The sequence below is a fragment of the Phalacrocorax carbo genome, chromosome 22 (genome assembly GCF_963921805.1).
Source record: "Phalacrocorax carbo chromosome 22, bPhaCar2.1, whole genome shotgun sequence".
NCBI classification, from domain to species: domain Eukaryota; kingdom Metazoa; phylum Chordata; class Aves; order Suliformes; family Phalacrocoracidae; genus Phalacrocorax; species Phalacrocorax carbo.
The window spans coordinates 3,581,479-3,602,510 of NC_087534.1; the positions used below are offsets into that span (position 1 = coordinate 3,581,479).

Consider the following 21,032-nt stretch of genomic DNA (forward strand, 5'->3'; position numbering starts at 1 on the left):
TCGTCATCAGAAAGCAGAGAGTTTTAAGATAACGAGTGAATAGTGGGTCTGTAGGAGATGCTTTCTATGCTAATTAACTGTAGAGGTAGGTCCTAGAAAAAAATACGCGTCAGCTGCTTTAATGTTATTTGATTTGGTGTAATATACAAAGATCTTAAGATATTAGATCCAGATTCTTCATTTTCTGGAAACATTATTAAAAATACCTGGGTGCTGTATCTGTGTAATGCAGATATAACAGCCTACATCTGAACCTGACCTTCCCCCGAGGTGTTTGTGTGCTTTTCCTTAGCAGGAGACACCCTTATACAGACCTATGGTTTTCAGAAGTCCCTTGGATTCATAGAAGAGCGAGGAGATAACTAGTATACCTGGTAATATTTTTCTGGCTCTTGTTTTTACATGAGAGATACCTGGTTCTGGCATTGTCCATTCCTCACACCTGAACAAGTCACTGGGTTCAGATACTTCCCCAACACCAGCCATGTTCACTGCGCAGGCACGGAATTCGTACAGGTGACCTTCCTCAAGGTTGCTGACCTTTGGGTTCAGAAGTGCAAACAGAGCATTAGTACAGCCCTGCATGGTCATAATCTTGTGAGGGTTGGAAGAGAGTTCTAGACTAGAAACCAGCTCCACCCTTGTTATAGCTACCGTTCCTACTGTGCTTAAAGAAGGACAGTATTTTATCTGAAATGAATACCATGTAAACTCGTTGAGGAATTGGCTGAATATTGACTTCATGCCAATCTAGTTCAGATGTATCATGCTGGTCTAGGAAATAACCCAGAATCTTTGTTCCACCCTTGCGCTTCGGGGGTTTCCAGCCAATGGTCATGTCAGTCTTCCCACAATTTAGAAGAACAAACCCGTGTGGTGCTGATGGGCAAGCTGTGCAGCAAAGGGAGAGAGAAAACATGGTATCATTCAATGCAGGTTTGGGATCTAGGGATCAGGAGAAGAGGTGTAGGTGCTGGATGAACTGGGCTGAGGAAATCTCTGTGTGCTCCTACCAGATGTGATTCTATTTGTGTTAAGACCCCCTAATACCACTTCTGCAGCGTAAAAGTGTGTGAAAATGACCAGATTCTTATTTGGAAGTCACAGCAAAAGTCACGGATGAGTCTCAGCTCTCTCTTGCATGTTGCTTTATGGTTTGTTTAACAGAAAAGATGGAAGCAATGGGTCAATAAAATGGAGAAGATGGAGGGATAGATCCTGGCTAATGTGGTTGGTAGGATTTTGTAATTGCCCTGGAGAAACTCACAACGCTGATTTCAAGATACCAACGTAATTGAGCACTTGAAATGGTCACTTGTACCAGCGCCAAATTAACACTGAAAATGTAACTCACCGCCAAGTCAAAATGCTAATTACCTCTGTCCACCCTTGACAAGGATAATTGATGACAGAAGATGCAGGGTACAAGAAAATCAGTTCCCTGCTGCTTTGCTTTGCTTATCTGCTCAACGTTATTACCACTACATGTAAAAACAGCTATGCATGATAGATAGGATTTAATTTCTGTGTGTATGTGCATGCACATGTTACCACTTACCAATAGCTGGCCTTACGACAATAGGATCTGTTTCTGGGGAGCTTTCACTTAGTCCTGCCTCGCTGACAGACTTCACACAAAAGACATATTCTTTTCCAGGCTGCAGCCCGGGAACGGTAAATCTAGGAGAGGAAATTACTGTTTGTGTCTGATTGTTCAAAGTACAGGTAAACAGTCTTTTGAACCAACAGCAATACATTTTAATAAGGTATTGTTACTTACAAAATTGTTATTTGCCATTACAAACTAAAGTGCACTGTGTCACATAAAATGGCTACCAATAAATCATACAATAAGTATAGATCAGACAGAGAGGTGTCACCCTGCTGGCTGGCATTGTTGGTACAACAAATAGGACCTTTTAATGGACTTTTTCTGCCTGACATGTGACCCCCACAGCCAGAGAGGTACTCTAAATCCTATGTGTGAGTGACACAAACTTACTCTACTGGAAAGCAAGCGAAAAAATGGAATGTGGTTCTGCTGGTGCCACAAGGTCTATCTACCTTCTGCAGATCCAGAGTGGATGAAGATACACGCAGACTTTGCTGTCAGTCTGGCTTTGGATATAAAAGTGGGACTTGAAGCAATACTTAATTCTAAAAGAGGACGTGGTGTTCATGTGCGTGCATGTGTATGTTCAGAGAAGAAAGTTCTTTTTTTATCTGAAATATGACTCCAGCCATAAACAGAATAATCCAAGCTGGCACCCTGTCTTCTCTCAGTGGAGTAGAATAGCTGAACTCACTCATTACATGTCACGGGCTTATTATTGACAGTTTGCCATTCTTCTGTCCCAGTCTCCCGACAATATATGTAGTAGCCAAGAGGCTCCAGATCATCCTTTAACTTATCCCATTGCAAAACAACAGATGTCTTGGTGTCTCTGAAAGCTAAAACCTGAGATGGTGGAGGCAGAGTAGCTAAAAAAAAAAAAAGAAAAAACAGACAAAAATAGGGGGTTTTAAAATGTATGGATTAAAAAAAATATTATAAATGAGTTGGCCTGTTTAAGTTATTCACCTTTTCTGGTGCATCATTTTCAAATTAGAGCAAAATACCATGGACATTGTCCCAGTCTACAGCCTGTATGTTAATGCCTGGGTTTGCCATATCTCATACTCCCCTCCCTTACAGCCCACTGATTTCTGCAGAGTAACACCTGCTTAACCTTCTCTGGAGAGACTCACATGGTAACTCTGCTGAGACTCCACTATGAAATGGGACCTGCTTCACTCATGAAACCAAAAGACGGTATGAATGAACACTAGGGCAGCTTTAATATGGGAGAACATAAGCAAATAAAGAGTGAGTGCTCATCTCTCTGCCTAAGGGAAACATGGGCATGAGCCTTTGCATCTCTTACTGTTGTCAGCTCAGTCTGGGAAGAAAACAAATCAAACCAGTGCTGCAAAGACTGCTGCTGTGTCTGAATTGCCCAGAAACCGGCTCTTTCAGCAGTCCTATCGCTCCTCCCAATACTGGTCTGTGTAAGAACCCCCTTAGCAGTGCTGGAAGCACGCTTGGATTAAGCACAGGCTTCAACTATTTCTTATTTTATTAAATGTAATTCCCCCGTCATCTCTTGGTTAGATTTACACTGCACTGACCAACTGCAAAGTAATTAAACAAGGATTTAAGGCTTTAAGAGATTTCCTGATATCAAAGCAACTGCTGTGTAATCATATACCATGAAGTTTAAGCAAAAGGGGGGGCAGGGGAACCCACGCGTTACTTTCATAGTACATCTCCTTTTTCCCTGTCATTAGTGTAGAGCATATTAATGAAATAATTACCCAGTTTTGCTCCAGCAGTTACAGGCTCACTGGGCAGGGATGGCTCACTGATTCCATACTTGTTAACAGATCGCACGCGGAAACAGTATGATTTTCCTTTAACAAGATCAAAGAGTGCAAATCTTGGGGAATTAACTGGCATATCCAGATTAACCATTTGCCAGGAGTTGCTGCCTACAATCGACTGTAAGGAAAAAGGCGATGATTTACAATTCATGTTGTTACTCAAGCTTAAGACCCTCCTGTGCAATAAGGAAAGTAGTTTAAAAGACAAATAAACAAAAACCGTAAATGATGTATTTCTTGTTGAAATACCCAAATTTTTATTCCTTGGTAACAGAGGGCCCCTTTGCAGCAGAAATAGTACAGCATGTGGGAAGTGAGTATGTACGAAAGGAGATTGGTCAGCAAAATGATTAGTGGGGAACAGGAGAGCGAACTGTTGTGCCATTCTTCACAACCTTTCCACACCTTAGGGTCCACAGGGCAGGAACAGCCTTTCTGTTAAAGCTCTGTTCCTGTTGTGTGGTGTAAAACTTAACTTGGTTTATTCTTTGTTAATCATCACCACTTGAGTTGGCGTCAAGAGTCAGGATCATAGCTCAAGTAAACTGTGGAGCCGGAGAGAGGCTGAGCAAGCCATTTTTGAGGCTGTAGTTCTCCAGGTATCGACACAGCGAATAGCCTTGCCTGTGCTATAGACCATCTGAGAAAGAAATTATTCTCTGTTCTGCAACTGCCCTTCTATGCGATACAATTTTCTTACCTTTTCCACATAATACTTCAGTGGCTCTCTGCCTCTTGGATCTGGTTCGTCCCAGGCCAAAGCCACATAGTCTTCTCTGACCTCACTTGCATGAACATTGGTGGGTGGCAAGGGAATTTTAATATGTCCTATGGGAAGTCAGAATAGGCTATGCTTTAGTTATAACATGGCAGGAAAAAAAGTATTTTACAATGGATTATGTTTCCCCACTATAAACTAAGATTCTTCAATATAAAGGAGGAGACTTAAACCCTTTGGGGACACAGAGGCAAACCAAGATTCTTATGAAAGCCGTGTGCTGTTTAGGATAGTTTCTGATCCTTGTGCAGCTTACTATGATGTTTCACTGTATGTTTTCCTAAGTATGTTTTCTCCAGAGTCATGCTATTAGAGGTCTCAATGTTGTAGAAGAATCATTCCTCTCTGAGAGAATGGCTCGGTATAAATTTGAACTTACCTTCCAGGTCATCCTTGAAAATCTCTATTGTCCTGCCATCGTCGTATGGAATAACTGTAATGTCAAACAGGGCAATGTTATCCACTAAGACAAGATGCGTGAGGCTTGTCAAGAAAGACAGAGCCCAGGACTCTGTCATTTTGTTATATGCATAATTATATCCATTTTGTTACGCATACAATGAAATGTCATAACTGGTATTTTGATCTTTTGCTGTTCAGAACAGTACTGGGGATTCAGCAAAGGCACAGCATGGCAGTGTGTTGCAGTGGTACTTGTGAGAACGGGGGGAACCTGCACAAACTGCATTCAGGCATACCTGCAGCCTCACATCATACTTAAGGTGAAAATTTTCCTGGTTTTGGGACAAACCTGTCACTCTCTTGTCCTTGCTGGGGTCATATATTGTCACTGGATCACTGGGTTTCGAAGGATGACTGATGCCCTCTTTATTGACAGCCTTTACTCGGAACTGGTATGTCTGTCCTTCAGCAAGGCCCAGGACAGGGTATCTGCAGGTTTTCACAGGCTTGTCATTGCACGGGACCCAATCCTCTGACCCAGCAACACACCTGAAATGAAACACAGCCTTCCTGTTTTTCCCACAACATGATCATGAGCTTTTTTTGCTCAAAGGTGATTAACATACAGACCTTTCAATATAGTATCCCAGGATTGGGCTTCCTCCATTATCACTGGGTGCAACCCAGGAAAGAATCAAGCAGTCTTTATTTACATCATGGCATTTCACGTTGAGTGGGGATCCAGGTGCACCAGCTGTTTCTGCTGCAGCATCTATAGAAACACCAGGTGATAATGGTTAGGTTTTTTCTTCTCTGTACCAAAATTTTCATTCAATAGCTTAAGAGTCTAAGGGCCTACATCCCAGTGAAGTAATATTTTCTAATACCTAAATCACTACCAAAAGTAAGATTTGGACATTTTGGTAATTGTATCCATGCACAAAATTGGGAGATATTTTCTTGTGTGTGAGGTTGTGAATTCCTTTATGCCAACATGTTAGGAAAGGAGCTTTTGTTCTAAGTAGGATAGAATCATGCTTATACCTCTAACGAACACGTAAGTGGTCTGCTCTTTATATCCATCCAGTGAGGGGACACGGATAGTGTAGAATCCCTCATCTTCTTTGTAAGCACATGACACGGTCAAAGAAGCCTCCTGGTCTTGGTACTTTAGTTCCCGACATTCAGAGCTCTGCAGCAACTCACCTGTGAAGCGTGAGAAGGGGTAAAGGAACTCCACCTGCACCGGTTGGGTCAGGAGTGCCATATTTCCAAATGCAAAAAAACCCACAGAGCAAGATGAGGGGTCTATAAGACACACCTGATATTATTATCATCCCTCCAAGTTAGTCATGGACTCTGATCCTACTTTTTTGCTATGCCTCCCTGTTCCCTTTGTACACAAAGGTAGAGCAAAAAGCATGACCCTTGTCCTGAAAAGCTTGCAGTCCAAGTGAAAGAGTAATAAAACGTGGCTTCTGATGAATTAGTGAGTAAAAGGCACTCTTCACACCAGGTAACTGCATGCTCTGAAGCCTGCCAGATATTATGCCAGCTCTAACTGAGGTTACCTTACTGCTCAGCGTGCAGGAGCTTTTGTCTGAGTGGTGCTCGAAACCAAGAAAGTGGAGTGGCACATACTGTGCATTTTGTGTAGTTTTATCAGATCTGAGATACAAACCATAGCCAAATTCTCCTCAAATCACTAAAACTCAGTAGCCCCTGCTATTTTCACAGCCGATTCTGGCAGAAGGGCTGGAATGGCAAGAGCAGTCTTACTGTGTTGCTTCTGCTTTCCAAAACTTAATAGCACAGAAAGATTACCAGTTTGGCCAAGGTCAGTGTCCTTGATTGCCAGCAGAACAACACAGAATACTCAAAAGGTTTTTTCACTAGAGAACCACCGGCTTTTCAAATGCCTGGTGCTTTCATTGTCCAGAACTAAGGCTCTTAAACTATTCTTGTGAGCAGGAATAAGTCATTACCTCCAAAACGTTTTAGTGGTGCCATCCTTTTGCAAATGAGGAAAACACACAAATTAAATAATAACATCTGTAACTTGAGAAAAGCTGAGAGCAGTTCAAGAATCCTGAATTCTCTTCTGTGAACATTAGATCACAGCTATGAATTCAAACAGTATATTCATATAGGTATATGTATATAAACTTAGCTGTTGCATACAAACCGTCTCTGAACCAGGTAATGTCTCGTTGGTGTTCAAGTAAATCAGAAGAGAAGTAACAGGAGAGGGTGAAAGGCTCCTTTTCTCTTGAAAATAAAGGTTTCAGTGGAAAAGCAAAATCTGCCTCTCTGGCCACAAGGGATCCTATAAAATAAAAGTCAGCATGATAGACTTTCTGGAGCCTTCCTCCTTGTAGTATTTTTATTATCCTATATTTAGAGTGGTACCTCACACTTTTCACATGCAGTCAGGCTAATAGGAAAAGCAGTAGCTCAGAAAAAAAAATCAAAATATTTCAGGCTATAAAAATAAAAGGAATAATAATAACTATCATTTACTCACTTCTGTATATTTCTGAATCAAATCCTGACTCCTTGCCGTAATATTCTATAAGACAAAAAGAAAATACACTCAGCAAGTCTCATGCCATTATTTATTTTCCCCTCAAAAATGTACAATGATGCTCAGCAAACTGTGTTTTTCCCTCAAACCAGCTCTTAATGTGAACCTTCAAAGTGTCATCATATGGTAGAACATTCATTCATTCGACAGCTGATGACTTTCACAAAAAACTGAGGATGCATCTACATAGGAGATTGTTCATATGGCCACACTAGGATAAGCAATACTGCTTTAAATGCTCATGTGCACACAGTTATTCATAGCTAAGGAAGTTTTCCTTACTTTTTCAGTTTTGGCTTCTGTCTTTTTAAGCTGCACTAGGAAAGTTATGCTGGATAAAAGTGTGCCTACAGAGCTACAGCTTTTGTCCTATGAGGGTACCAATGCGGTCCAGATTAGAAGCGTGACAATCTAGGATCAACTGAAATGCTTCAGTTACGCCCCTGTTTGGAGGCAGAGCACAAGAGTACTCGCTGCCACAGAGAGCACGGAAAAGGAGAGAAAAAAGTGTTGGTGTCACAGACATTGCTGAAAGCGGAATTTGGCCAAAGCGCCGGGTTTAAGCAACATTCCCAGAGGATGAGGTTGGATTCTTGAAGACTACTAACGACTGGGGCTTCCAGCTTTAACCAAAAGAAAGGATATCTGTCCTGAGACACTGAGGTAATTCCTGGAGCCGAAGGAAGTGTCTCCCCTACCAAATCACTTGTTTCAACAGCCGTGGATGCTTTGGAGGCATCATACGTGAACGCTGGCCTGCTTCACCTGATCTAGCCTGTGAGAACTGCTGGCATTACAGGACAAAATAAAATGATTTGGAGCTGAAATCTAAGAATGGAAGCACTTAACACAGGGTGAAATTGAGATCCTTTCTTTTCTTACCTTTATAAGCCGCAAGGAATGCACATAAAATAATGCCTGTTTTTTCAATGAATGAAGCTTGGCAGTAGCAGAGCTCACTCGTAAGCAAAAGATGAGGACTGAGTGTCAACAGCTGAAGGGGAAAGAAACGGAAAGCACAAGAGGCAAAGCACAGCTTCATCCCAGGCCCTGTGAGACCCTTGATCATGTCTTTAGGGAAAGTGAACTTCTGCTGTGGGAACCACGGGTCCTGCAGGCTGTCCCCTGGCATCAAGGGCATTCCAGACTACGTGGGGCCAGGAGAAGAGATGCCATCAGCCTGCCTGGGGGATGAGGAATGTTTCCAGTGGAGGCAGGATTAAGGCCTTGGTGTAGCCTCTATTTTCAGAATGTTAAATGCAAATAGCAAAAGGAAGAATCATGTTACTGGGATGGTATTAGACAGGGTCAGGGGAGAAGGAACAGCGTGGGCCTCTCACCCGCAATCGCAAGGAACAACCTTTGCAAGCTGTTTGAAATGCTGATCGGGCCTGATGAAGGACAGTTTAATCAGGCATTTAGAGGTGAGGAGAGCAGTCCCATCCAAGGTTTTCTGTGATAGACCACAGCTTTTATTCTACCATCATGCTTGCTCTGATCCTAAAGATGCTGACGGGAATTGGGAGGAGTATGTCACTATTGCCATGGATTTTTTTCCAGAGAGCTGCTTCTGCTTTATGGCAAAGGGCCAGCCCCTGCCTTCTGGACATACTGTAAGAGCCTTTGTAAAGGGAAGCATTGCACACCTGGTAACTTCTTCTGTATTTCTGCATTAGGGTGAGGGGAATTTAGGAACCTGGGAAGGCTTGCAGATTAAGGTGTTCTGGGCTATTGTACATGTCCCTTTAGAATTGGTGTGTGCTGCATATTTCCAGATATGCTGAATTTTGACATTGTTCAATTAAAGGATTTGAAAGATATCCTAAACAATACACTTCTACTACAGTTCTGGACTCACGCATATGTACGCATTCTGTATGCATACGTATCCCCAAATGGTATTCAGATGTGACCAAAATACAGCATACAAAGAATAAGGATGATAACAATAACATAACCTATGACAGAGCCAAGAATATATTAAAGCACTAACAATAAATATACCATCTAAACCAAAGATGAGCCCATCTGTCTAAAAAAATAGTTTGAGCTGGCTTTACAATTTATTCAGCTGAAGAAACCCATCTCTTCAGGACCAGGAAGATGATCACAGCAAACCTGTTCCCTCCCTATTCAGCTGTAACCATCTGAATTTCAGCCTGGACTCTTGTCAGTCCCACTGAGGTGTTTAGTTGTCTGCAGTTCTGTGGGTCTATTCTGTTCAGGCTTTTCATGACAGAATTGTTACTTTTATGTATATGTGTGTATATATATATATATGAAATGTGAACAGCTAAACTACGTCCTATGAGACTGCATTGCATATTTCTTAAAGCTTGATATAATTTCCCTTTTTAAGTACTGGCAGTTTACTTCCTTCACCGTGTGTCTGGATTCGGCTTGTGCAGAGTGTGTATCTGTGGAGTCTATGCCAGATATTTTAAGAATGGCACAGATCCAAAGAAGAAAATCTGGTATTTGCTCTTGGTAGTTACTGATCTGAGAGAGAAATACGGTATTCTATGCAATATTGCACTGAGAGATCCCCTCGAAAGCCACAGTACTTGTTAACCAGTTTCTTGCTTATCTTTAGAAATGCAGCAGACTATTTCTAAGCGTGTTATGTATTTAACTGTATGGCTGTTTCATGTCAGTCCAGAAGAAATAAGTACCTAAATTTAGTACAATTTCAGCACAGTGGAAGGACAGCTGTGTCCGTATGGAATCGGAAAGATTTTGCCTGAGCCCAGAAGTCACTGAGAAAGAGAAGCTGTTATATCAGCCATACACATATTAGTTAGTGGTAGCTAAGGATTATTTTACCCAGTTATGCTTTCCCCTCACTAATAACTGAGAGAAATTCTCCTCTCCTATTAACAGAGTGCTCACTTTTTTCTGTTTTTCAGCGTCCGTGTATGTTCCTATGATATAATGTATAGCATTGAAAATATTTTGAAGAATCTACAGAGTTTGTAAATTTAAAACCAGAGGAATGTTTTCTACTTACTCCTGACAAGCACCGTAGCAAATGAATAAGCCTCGCCGTATTGATTCTTAACTTCAACACTATATTCAGCAGAATCTTCCATGGAGCATCTGAAAAAAAAATTTCCCCTCTATTTAGGTTTCAGTTATTGTTCATACTTCACGGGACAAATTCAGAAGGGTTTCTGTTTAATCCCAGAAGTTAGAAGTAGCTATTTGCTTTTCATCGAGAAGCTGCTTTTCTTTTTGATTACAAGGATTTCTTACTTTTAGTGATCAATTTATTTCTCTTGATACACAGCAGCAAAACGTTTCAAGTAATGAACAAGCAAAAGACCTGTGGAACTGAAGATACATGTGCATCTTTATCCTGTGTATAATTCACAGAGTTGAACTAATGTCATTCTGATTACATTGATCCATCCTAAATCACACTGGTATGTCGCTTGTGAAATGCTCTTAATGTGCGTGGCCTTACCCTGAATGAGAAAATTTTGGCCATGCCTAAAAAGAGCAAAACCAAATAAGGCTCTAAATTATTATTTTTTTTAACATTTTTAAACCTCATGAACTGCTGTTGAGATTGCTATCTCAGGGCGAAGGTTTAGCTCAGACACAACACACTAAAGGTCACACAAGGTCAGATTCCAGAATTCCCTTTTTGTTTAACACACTTGAACCGGGAGTTTTAGAAGGGCAAGTCTTACTCAACCGAAAAACCAACTCAGACAAGAGCACATACATTACCTGCTGATGTGTAGGGTCAGCATCCCAAACTTGTTTTTTATCCTGTATTTTCCTGCTGGGGCTAGGCGAAGATCAATGGGGACTCCATTTTTATACCTAGTTAAACACAAAGGAAACATGCTGCTTAGGAAAGGACAGAGAAATTGGCTGATAAAATTAACAATTTATTTTAAAATTATCCATGTCAAACACAACAGAGGCACAACAGAACAGAGGTCTAGACACAATTCCCTCTTTTACAGGTCTCCCACATCATTCCAAAGCAGCCTTGCAGCTAACCTAAATCCCCTCCCATAGTCCAGCATGTGCGTCCTCCCTAGGGCTGCTTGCAGGCTGCCTACGGGCAGCTTAGCGTTGGTTTGTTGCTTCCTCCTCAGTTTATGCTCCCTGCTTTGCAGGTTGTGTGAGGGAGTTCGAGCAGATGTCTCTTGCTTCTTTGTATTCACTGGGGATCTGTGGGAGGTTCATACTCTCTTTGCTCTTTGAATAATTCAAAGAGGTTGTTCTGGAAGGACACAGGACATCAGGAGCTCTGACAGTAGCGGAGTTAGCTGCCTACGAAGTCATTAGTAATCCAAATGTTTGCATACTTCAAATCTTCCATGGCAAGAATGGTCAATCACTTTGCAAATTGTTTTTTGTGGTGATCTTTCATTTATTCCATCCCTCTGCTATTAATAGTAAATGCTGCAGTCAGGGCCAGTACGTAACACTTCCTCTCCTGTGGTTTGGTAAATATGCAAAGCTGAGTAAATGAAAGAGTGGGTTTATATTTTACAAACTGTAGAAGCAATAGCAGTTTAACGCTAAAACTTGCATGCTATCCAGGGTAGCCAGGCCTTGATGGTGTGTATGTGTGCGCTGATTTAGTGCTGGCCATCGATTGTGGTTTCCAGGACTTAAATCCTGATGAGTTTGCCTGCAGGACAGAGGACAGCACCAAGGGAAGCAGGGAAATCTACGTGAATATCAGTCTTGTCCCAGCAGGAGCCCCATAGGACTGCCTCCAGGGCCCACTTCATACTTAGTGTCTTTCCTGGTCTTAACAGTGGAACCGGAGAATTGAAAGTGTTTTGTGTGATTTCTGAAGTTCTCTTTTCCTTCTTTCTAGCAGGGCGCAGATGTTACTCCTCTAGTTGCTTCCTGAAATGCACAGACTGTTAGCCACACAGGCAGCATGAGTCATTGCTATCGGCTGACATACCAAGTAACCTGCGGCGGTGGGGAAGCCAGGACTGTGCATGCCAGCTTCACTTCCATCCTCTCCCAGACTGCGTGTACTCTGAGGGGGATCCAGAACATAGGCGGCCGCCCTGAACGCAGCTCGATGTATTCCTTCTCCACACGTGCTTTTTCTACAGCCTATGACAAGGATAGACAATAAAGGCAATAGAAAGGGATTGTGATCTAGCTACACAAAGTCTTTTACAAAGGGACATGTGTGATAACACTTCAGAGGCAGGAGTATAAGGCCTTATTTCTAATTGTTTTGAGGTTGTCCTAACACCTGATTAGGTTTAATGTCATCTGCAGAATGCTAGTTAGTCTTGGCAATTTTAATCCTGCTGGCATTTCTGCTACCGATAGAGATGTCTGATCTGACCTTCCTCCGAAGGGCCTTCCGGTCAGCTCTCACACGCAGCAGTCTGCAGTTCCGAATAACCTCCTTCTCCAACTTTTCCATGTCATTCCCAAACCAAACTCGCTTTTGCCCCCTCTGTTCTAGCTCTAGGATGGCAGCTTCTCTTCTGATTTTGTAATCCCTGCAACAGAGGATGATAAAAGCCAACAGAAGTTAGGATAATGCTTTTTATTTTGTTTCGGTCTTTGTTGTTTTATAGCACATACTTTTGGTTAAATCAGAACAAGTGCTAAGGACAGAAACATCAGCTTGCATGCAGTGAAATATAACGCTTTTAACAGCACAAGAAGGGGATCCACTGTATGACCACTTTTAATCCCAGGTGGGGAACTGGGAGAGGATTAAAGGGAGGAGGGATGTTGCCAACTACTTAGGTTGTTCAGCCATCACAGAAGGATGGAGAGAAGGATCATTGCCAAGATTTTCTAGGAAAGAGGGGGAGCTCCATCTGTTCCCATTAATTTATTAATCTGACTGTATTTTCCATTTATTCATATGAAACCTGATTTCTCTTAAGCCCTTTCTTGTGAGCGGGGCAATAGTACTCATTGTCACAGGTACCAAGGTCATATAATTTAATTTCCTGAATTTTAGTTGAGGTTTGGCATTTTTCTTTTTAAAGGAAGAATCTCTTGATTCAACCTGCTTTTTTTACTTCCAACAAAATGAGTTGGAAACTGTGACCCGTACATACAAAGGCACTGTTGCATACAATGCTTGTATTTGAATTATAATGATTTCTGACTTACTGTGGTATTTCGGAGGTCAAGGCAAGGGCAGCTGCCATCGATAACTCTGAAAGGCTGAAAGTCTCTTCTTCCTCACTTCCAGAGGCAGATGCATATAAAATAATCCAGACAAAGTTCCATAATTTCATAAACTTAAAATTCAACAAATCTGTGAATGCTCAGTGCTGAGTGTAGAAAGTCCTGTCTGGACCTGATTTACTCGGCCTATCCCTAACTCTGTGGCTTACCTGGTTTTGAACTTTTTCTTTCTAGTTGTGGAGGTCATTTCCAAGCTCTGTTGCCTCTCCTCCTTTTGCTCCTCCTCCCTGTGGTGGAACAAGGTTCGGGTTCCCATGCTGGGAAGTCAAAAATGAACTTTCTTGCTGGAATAGAATAAAACATAAAGTGGCTTTCAGATAATACACCATGACAGAATCTCTTCAAGTTATCACTAAGTCCTTGCTGTGCTTTGACGTTCAAGGCCTGTGAATGAAAGTTCATCTAGTACTATCTTCTGGCATTCAAACTATGAAAGGGGTTTGTTTCATGAGGGTTGTGTGAAAAATGGGATCAGATGAAGAAATTAATACGTCGTTAAAAGCAGCTGAAGCTGTAACAGAACAGTAAGCAGGCAACATTTTGTGGGTAGATTTGTTTTCCTAGGACTGATCGTACGCTCTAAATCTGGTGGGTGTTCTTCCAGGGAGTTCCATTAGATCAGACCCCGATATAGCCTGCAAATGAACAAGGAGCATCCTGAGAAGGGAGATCAGAGGGACATGGAAGATTAGGGACAAAATAAGGTATGGAACATCAGACAGTGAGATACGGAGAAACAGTTTAGAAAACAAGCAGATTTCTAGTGTGGAAATTATACTGCAGGGATAACTATGATGCCAAATAGCCTGTGATCTGCCACCCCGGTTGTGATCTCACCATGTTGTGACCCTGATGTGCCAGGGCTTAGGTAAGGCAATGCTGCTGAACCAAACACACAGGCTGCTGGGCAGAAATCACGTGGTCTCTGTGGTAGTTGGAAAATCCAAGCGGATTTTCTGGAACTAACCAGTTCCAGTTGCCATTGCCGAAACAGAGCACTTCTTCAGCCTGTATTCCCATCTGCGTACCTAGGCTGCCAGCAAGAACCGTTATAGTTCAAAACCTTGAGAGGATAATGCTTTATCCAGTCCTTTGAGTGCATCCTGAGAGATCAGTTGTTTCTTATTAGGTCTTAGAAAAGGTTGATAAATCGTGGAGAAAACATAGCATCCTTCAAAATGTTAGCCTTAAAGGAGTTGCTCAGTAAACAGCAGGATTTTCCCCAGAGTGACCGGAGAAGCCTCCCCAGAGAGATCCATCTCCTACAGGTGAACCACGGGGAGCAAACATCAGCGCTCTTGGCTCCCACCCATCTCCTGCATTAGCTGCTGAAGAACTAGGCTGCTGCTGCAGCCTCTCCTCTGGGAATAAGCAGCGTGCTGCTTTTAGGCACTGACTAATGAGTGGGCATTAAACAAAAGTAAATTTTAAAGTGTATCCTTCCTTATCTCATTCTGTCCTGCAATTGGTTCAGGAACATAGAGCACAATCCTTAAACTGTTCAGATTTTCAAGTTCTAAGAGCTTAGGCTACTTTATAAAAACAGCTTTGGAAACTTAATTGTTGCTGAATAATATTTGTTCAAACATACTTGTCAATCTTTCCCTAGCTCATGTTCCATTACTGAAATTTTCCCTTGGCAAATTTTGCACGTGGATTTTAGTTTTACTGCTTTCTAATCCTAAAACAATAAAAAATGCAAAGCCGTCAGCTTTTACTAGTAGTACAATTTTTTGTTAATGTAAACAAATTTCTTAAAAAACAGTCCCTGGAAAAGCACAGTCATATGGAAAAGCAGAGTTGTTGTGGTAAATGCAAACGAAAATACAGAATTATCACAATAATATTTCCTCAGTAGACATTAACTTCGGAAGGCACAAAGACATGTTGGCAAGTATAAGAAAGAGAAAATAAAACAAAACAGGTGTTTATGGAAAAAAAAATCTTTGTAATTTCATAGAATACTACTCTCTTCAGGACTATTTCAGCTGCAGAATGACTGCTGAGCACCAGACCTTTGTTTCCATTTTCATGAATAGTTACTGATCCAGTTTAATTTTTGCTATATAATGTTTTTTATTTTTTCCCTGGAAAATTTTCAGTGCTATGTAATCTAGTGTTTATTGTAAAGATATAGAGTTCTGATCTGCTAAAACCTACACTTTTCAATCCAAGTATATATTTTTTTCTAAACAGACCAGTAAACCGGAATAGATTCTTGTGAGAAAACATGAAGTAAAACAGTATTTTCATAAGAACAACACTGGAAAAACAGTAATGACACTTTAAAGCAGATACAATCACGAAGTACAGTCTGTCTCTGAAGTGTAATTCAAATAAAGTGATCATACACAATCACTGATGCTGCTACGAAGATCTTATAAAATCTTGCTATAAACAGTACTTTATTTACAGATAAACGAACTCACCCTGTGAAGACTACAGTGAGAGTGTCTGTCCTCATGCAAGAGAAAGGACAAAGCAGCGTTTCCTTCTCCCTGTTGATGACACTAGGAATGACTCTCCCCAAAAGAATGTTCCCCATGTTTGAGTGCCCATCCTGGAGTCTTAAATATAGCATCCTACCATGCCATCGCAATGACAATGGGGAGACCCATGCAGGGGTTACGCACTTGGAGCTGTTTACTGCAATGGCAACTAATCACAAACTCTTTTTGAGATTGGGCAAATTGTTGCCTTTGCCAAATGATATAAGGAAAAACAGGTACCTCCAAAATTCAGGCATCAGAGTATTGGATTATCCTGTGCTCATTTAGGATAGAAGCTCACAAAGCATCTGAAATGAATTATGAATGTTTTAATCTCCTCTGGGAATTTCCCGTGGGTTAACATTGCCATTGCTGCATAATGGAGTGAAATCATTTACTTTGACATCTCTTTAGCGAATGCCAAGTCTAGCCAAATTATGTCAGTGTATAATTAGATCAGGAGCTAACAGCAGCTCTTATGTTTTGGTTGGCTGCGACTATTACACTTTCCCGATTACAGGCAATGGCAGGCTTGCTGCCACAGTAGCGGGTGAGCTTACAGATCCAGCTGCCCACGGTGGTACCTAAGAGTCTGCGGTAGGGCACAAGAACAGAGACTGCTGGTTTTCCATTTAGAGGTAGGCCTGCAGCTTCAGCATTCAGGATAAACCCTTCCCAGCAATGTGAGAACCGGGTGATATTTTTTGTGGTGTCAGGAGAAACAAAGGTTTGAAAGTAGTGAAGCTCTGGGGCTGCAATACCAGTTTGTGAGCCAGATGTTTCCCAGCTACATTTTATTAGGTGAGGAGTTGGTGTATCACTAGTGGGCTTTTTAGAGCCGCTAGACGTCTGTAAAGGGGCTGTGTAAGAGCATAAAATTGCCATACCGGATGAAGCTGAAGGTCTGTCCAGCCCAGTATCCTGTCTCCTGAGACTTGCCTGTAGCTTCCCCTGAGCTAGACACAATGCTATATTGTCACTAATAGTCCTATCCCCGTTAAATTGCCTAATTCCTTTTTGAACCCGTTACGATTCTGGCCTCCACAAGGCCTCGTGGAGATGAATTTCACTATCAAATTTGGCAGAGTTTGAGTCACCCTGCCTGTATCAGTAGGATCCATTTCTAAGAACCTTTGTTCGCTTCACCATCTAAATAAAACAAAGCTGAAACCCAGCAGGATCAGCACTAGAACTACAAGGACTTTTGTGTGTGAGATTTATTTAGTGGCTGCATTTCAGATATTCCTAAGAAAGCAATGAACAGGTACTACTGGGCGGGCATGACTGAATAGGTTTTGCTATAAGCTGAGCTGTCAAAGTGAAGGAACACTTTCCTTTCATTAGTTTTGAACCATTGCATCATCACTTGAATGCTTTCCTGAATTTTGTATTACGAGAAGTAATGAGTAATTATCATCTATTGTGCTTACTATGAATAATTTCATTCACCTTTGTCATATCAACCCTCTGTTGTATGTTTTAAGAAGAGTCATAACATATGCTCTCCTCATATGGATGCTGTTTCAAGCACTTGACCGATTTTGTCACCTTTTTCTCACAAAATCTCTTACAATCATGTCTCACAGCTCTCATTATCTCAGCCCGAGAAGAGAGATGATATACACGGGCATTTTAAATCCTCTGAACCAGCAAGTCTAAGGCCACTGGCTAGCACTGTGATCCAGCTGCTGAGCAAGTTCTTTCATGTAGTTCTGCTGCGTCATACCTCCCCATCACTAACAACAATACTGTTAGGCCAACGTGATGCCAGAGCTAAGGTATAAAATCTATTTTACTGGGGTCCCTAATACCTTCAGAGCTGCCCCTCAACTCTGCTTCATTCTGTCTCCAGAGTTTGGAGCTTTTAATTTGTTCCTTGAGTAAGGTTTCCCTCAAAGAAGGTGTAAAACATCATTGCTGAGTTTTTATAGTCTTCAACAGGGCACCTTTCGAAGCCAAAACAAATAACGAGCAAATAACAAGGGAGAACGTGAGCCTCAGTCTGCAGCAACATGTTCGTTCCTGTGCACGGATCCCTGGTGAGCTACGAGCAGGGCTGCTGGTGTGGGGAGTGGCTAAGTGACAGCCCCCAGATTTAGCTGAGAAGACAAAGCGTAATGCTTTGCTCTAGGGTTACAGCTGCCACCTGCCATGCTGGCATCCTTGTGACAACTGGAACTGCAATGCTCACCTGTCATCGTCGTGACATCTGCCTGAAGCACGGTCTTTGTGGCAAGGCACTGCTAGTTTTTATTATCTGGAGCTACCGAAACTGTTATCTGAAAGGGTCAAGATAAATGAGGAGCAGTCTGTTGTTAGATACAGATGGCTGGCATGGGAAGACCTTTGAAACAGTATTGAAATCCTGCTGTTCATCTGAAAATGTCCTTTCACAGAATGAGAATGAGATAATTAGATCCTACTGTAGCTGTTTGCTGGGATGCATTTCGAAACAAGCAGGGCTATTGATTTGATTATGAAAAGCAATGAAGCAGAAGGCAAGAAGGTCAGCACATGTTGATGGAGGATGGATGAGCACTTGCCTTGCACGGCTACAGTAAAGCTCAGTAGCGTCAACATCTTTCCAAGCTTTTCTGAAGAGAAATAGTTTTAGAAGGGGTGATCCTCCTGTTAAATTTAGGAGGTGACGCACAAGGCAAGAATCGATCCTTTCCTGCTTAGTGTATCAAGGCCTAACAGATGAATATTGACTTAGCCATGATCGCAGCAGGAAGCTGAGAATATTGCTATCAATCACCTCCTTAAGACATGGCTTACAGAGCCCCTCTCTTAATTGCGTTCCCTGTTCATTACAGCTGCTGCTGCAAGGGGTAGAACAGACGAGGACAGGATGGGGCAATAGCTGGGTTGTAAGCCTTTAAGATCATTCCTGCCATATGCAGCCTTTGAGGACAGTCAGAGGCAATGTAGCTTTTAAGGTATTTAAGGTGCCTGAAGAAGAGATTGACATCCCAGCTGTGGGACACTTTGCATCTTTAGGCACCTACATCCATTCCGAAAATCTGGTCCTAGGCTTTCTGTGCCTCATTTCCTATCTCTCCTCCTGGGGCATCAAGATGATACATTTATTAAGGGCTGGACATGATCAGACCCTGCAGCAGGGGGTCTGCAGAGGGATTTGAAAAGGCTTTTAAATAAGAAATGTGTTTTTATCAGCATCTTCAAACGCTCTCCTAAGGCCCCCTTCCCTTCTGCACTATGCTGCCCATACTGACCCTGTGCTGAGGGTTATGTTTCACAACATGAGCCAAAATGTTGACATTGTGGCATTTGATTATTCCCTGAGTAGCATCACTGGGAATGTTGTTGATATAAGATATGCAGCCCACAGGCAACTCTGAATAAGGTAATCGGCATCACTGGCTTGAAATGCAGCCTCTCCACGGGGGGAGTTAGTGGGGCGATGTGTTACCCTGGAGCCTTGCGCTTCATGGAGACAACACAGCTGGGCTGCTGCGACTCCTGTAACTGCAGCCTTTCTCTGTGGGTTGTTTTTGATGGATAGTTTGAACACAGAGTGCATGAAACAGCTCAAACAACATTCCACAAAACCTTTGATACTGAATGGTATGAAGGAAAGCTAGGACAATGGAAATGTCCTTCCACGTAGCTGCCCAGACCGTGCACATATGCATACCTTTCATACCCCATGCCATGACGCCTCTTCACCACATCTGGCATTTCGACCTTTTGGCCTCGTATGACACAGCCATAGTGCTTTGTTCATTACTGATGCTGGAGTTGGGAGCAGAACCTTCGCCTGTAAAGTTTCTAAGACTATTCCTTTAATCCTGTGTTGAATCATCAAACCCGTTTTCTTCATAAGGCTACAGTTTATTCACAAAATCACACCAAAGCAAGTGGAATTTAGCCTTTAGCCTCAGCTTTCCTGGACTGAGAAAACACCTCAATGTGCTTGCGGTGAAAACAGCTGAGTTTTGCTTCTAGTCAGCCTTTCTCTGGCAGTGGTCTTCAAGTGAGTACTTCCCCATACCATTCAAAGCCTTGCCTATTCCTATAAATGGTTTCAGTTCTTCTCTAAAACTGATGTCATCAGACATTCACGCTTTTTCACCACACCAGTGGAAACCGACAGGTTGAACTGTGCATTCCTTCTAATGAAAAATAATTGTCCCCTCTGTCTCCCGAATAAATACCATCTAGCTTGCTTTTGGTAAAGGTGCAGCGCTAAAGGGATTTGACTCTCAGTTTACATCGGTTTTGGTTCATTCCAGCCCTGGAGGTGGATGTGCTGGTAACAGGAGCCAAGGAGGGCTTGGCAGTCATAGACACCTCTCTGCAATGCAACTGAAGCATGTTCCTCATCGGCAGTGTCAGTGAAGTGTGGGAGGAAGCAGCTCAAAACCTCCCTAGTCTCCCTTGTAGATTACCAAGTGCCTGAATTAAGATTAGTGTAAACTGAGATTGAAGGCTGAACTGAGATTAGTGTAAATCCTCACATTCCTGCCTACGTGGAATGTGATCGTAGCTGCTTTGGTCCTGAGGATTTCAAGGGAAGAAGAGAATGTGTGAGTATTTCAGAGAAAGAAATGAGCAGCAGCTGAGAAACATCAGAAGTGGGCCAAGGTTGCATTGATCTGATGCAGAGAAAAAAAAGGCTTTATCTTTCTGCAGTCATTAAAGAGCACAGCAGGACAGGGGACAGAATTGCTGCATCAGGAGCTATTAACAGTTTCAATGACTGCTTTAAAGGCAAAGTCCGTTCCATGGAAGTAGCGTATTGTTTTGCACAAATCATATATCCAAGGGTAGAACACCAATATATATTTAATTGTTTTATTATACTGTTAATTCTTTTAGGTTTACATACATCTGCACCTGAGTGTCTTCAAAGGGTGGATGTATCTTGCACCTGGAGCTTTGGTGTTGGTAAAGAGCAAATATAGTTTTTCTTGCAAATTTTGCTAAATTTTCAGTAAACTGAATCTGGAATTTGAACTTGAATATTAACTCAGCTTTTAAAGTCGTCCAATTCATAATAAATTTGAAGAATATACAAGAAATAAAGGCCCAGGTTTTAAGTGCAAAGATACAGTATTGCAGCATACCAGGAAGTAATTATATCTGTAAAGGTACCAGTCTCCGCGAGAGAACAATAACCGTCTGACAGCTCTGC

General features: G+C 42.0%; 1 protein-coding gene across 1 annotated transcript in view; it reads right to left on the minus strand.

Annotated features, from left to right (window-relative positions):
• MYOM3 (myomesin 3) overlaps window positions 1-15,884 on the minus strand; it is a 28,808-nt gene extending 12,924 nt beyond the window's left edge. The window contains exons 1-19 of the mRNA XM_009515142.2: window positions 15,815-15,884; window positions 13,535-13,669; window positions 13,308-13,382; window positions 12,520-12,679; window positions 12,121-12,278; window positions 10,917-11,012; window positions 10,192-10,280; window positions 7,125-7,169; window positions 6,786-6,926; window positions 5,645-5,806; window positions 5,231-5,372; window positions 4,950-5,149; window positions 4,578-4,631; window positions 4,121-4,248; window positions 3,355-3,538; window positions 2,307-2,481; window positions 1,559-1,680; window positions 704-891; window positions 414-540 (exon numbers count right to left, since the gene is read on the minus strand). Of these exons, the coding sequence (XP_009513437.1) occupies window positions 414-540; window positions 704-891; window positions 1,559-1,680; window positions 2,307-2,481; window positions 3,355-3,538; window positions 4,121-4,248; window positions 4,578-4,631; window positions 4,950-5,149; window positions 5,231-5,372; window positions 5,645-5,806; window positions 6,786-6,926; window positions 7,125-7,169; window positions 10,192-10,280; window positions 10,917-11,012; window positions 12,121-12,278; window positions 12,520-12,679; window positions 13,308-13,382; window positions 13,535-13,641 (2,353 nt within the window). The 5' untranslated portion in view covers window positions 13,642-13,669; window positions 15,815-15,884. The remainder of the gene's footprint in view (window positions 1-413; window positions 541-703; window positions 892-1,558; window positions 1,681-2,306; window positions 2,482-3,354; window positions 3,539-4,120; window positions 4,249-4,577; window positions 4,632-4,949; window positions 5,150-5,230; window positions 5,373-5,644; window positions 5,807-6,785; window positions 6,927-7,124; window positions 7,170-10,191; window positions 10,281-10,916; window positions 11,013-12,120; window positions 12,279-12,519; window positions 12,680-13,307; window positions 13,383-13,534; window positions 13,670-15,814) is intronic.
• Between the last annotated feature and the right edge of the window lie 5,148 nt (window positions 15,885-21,032).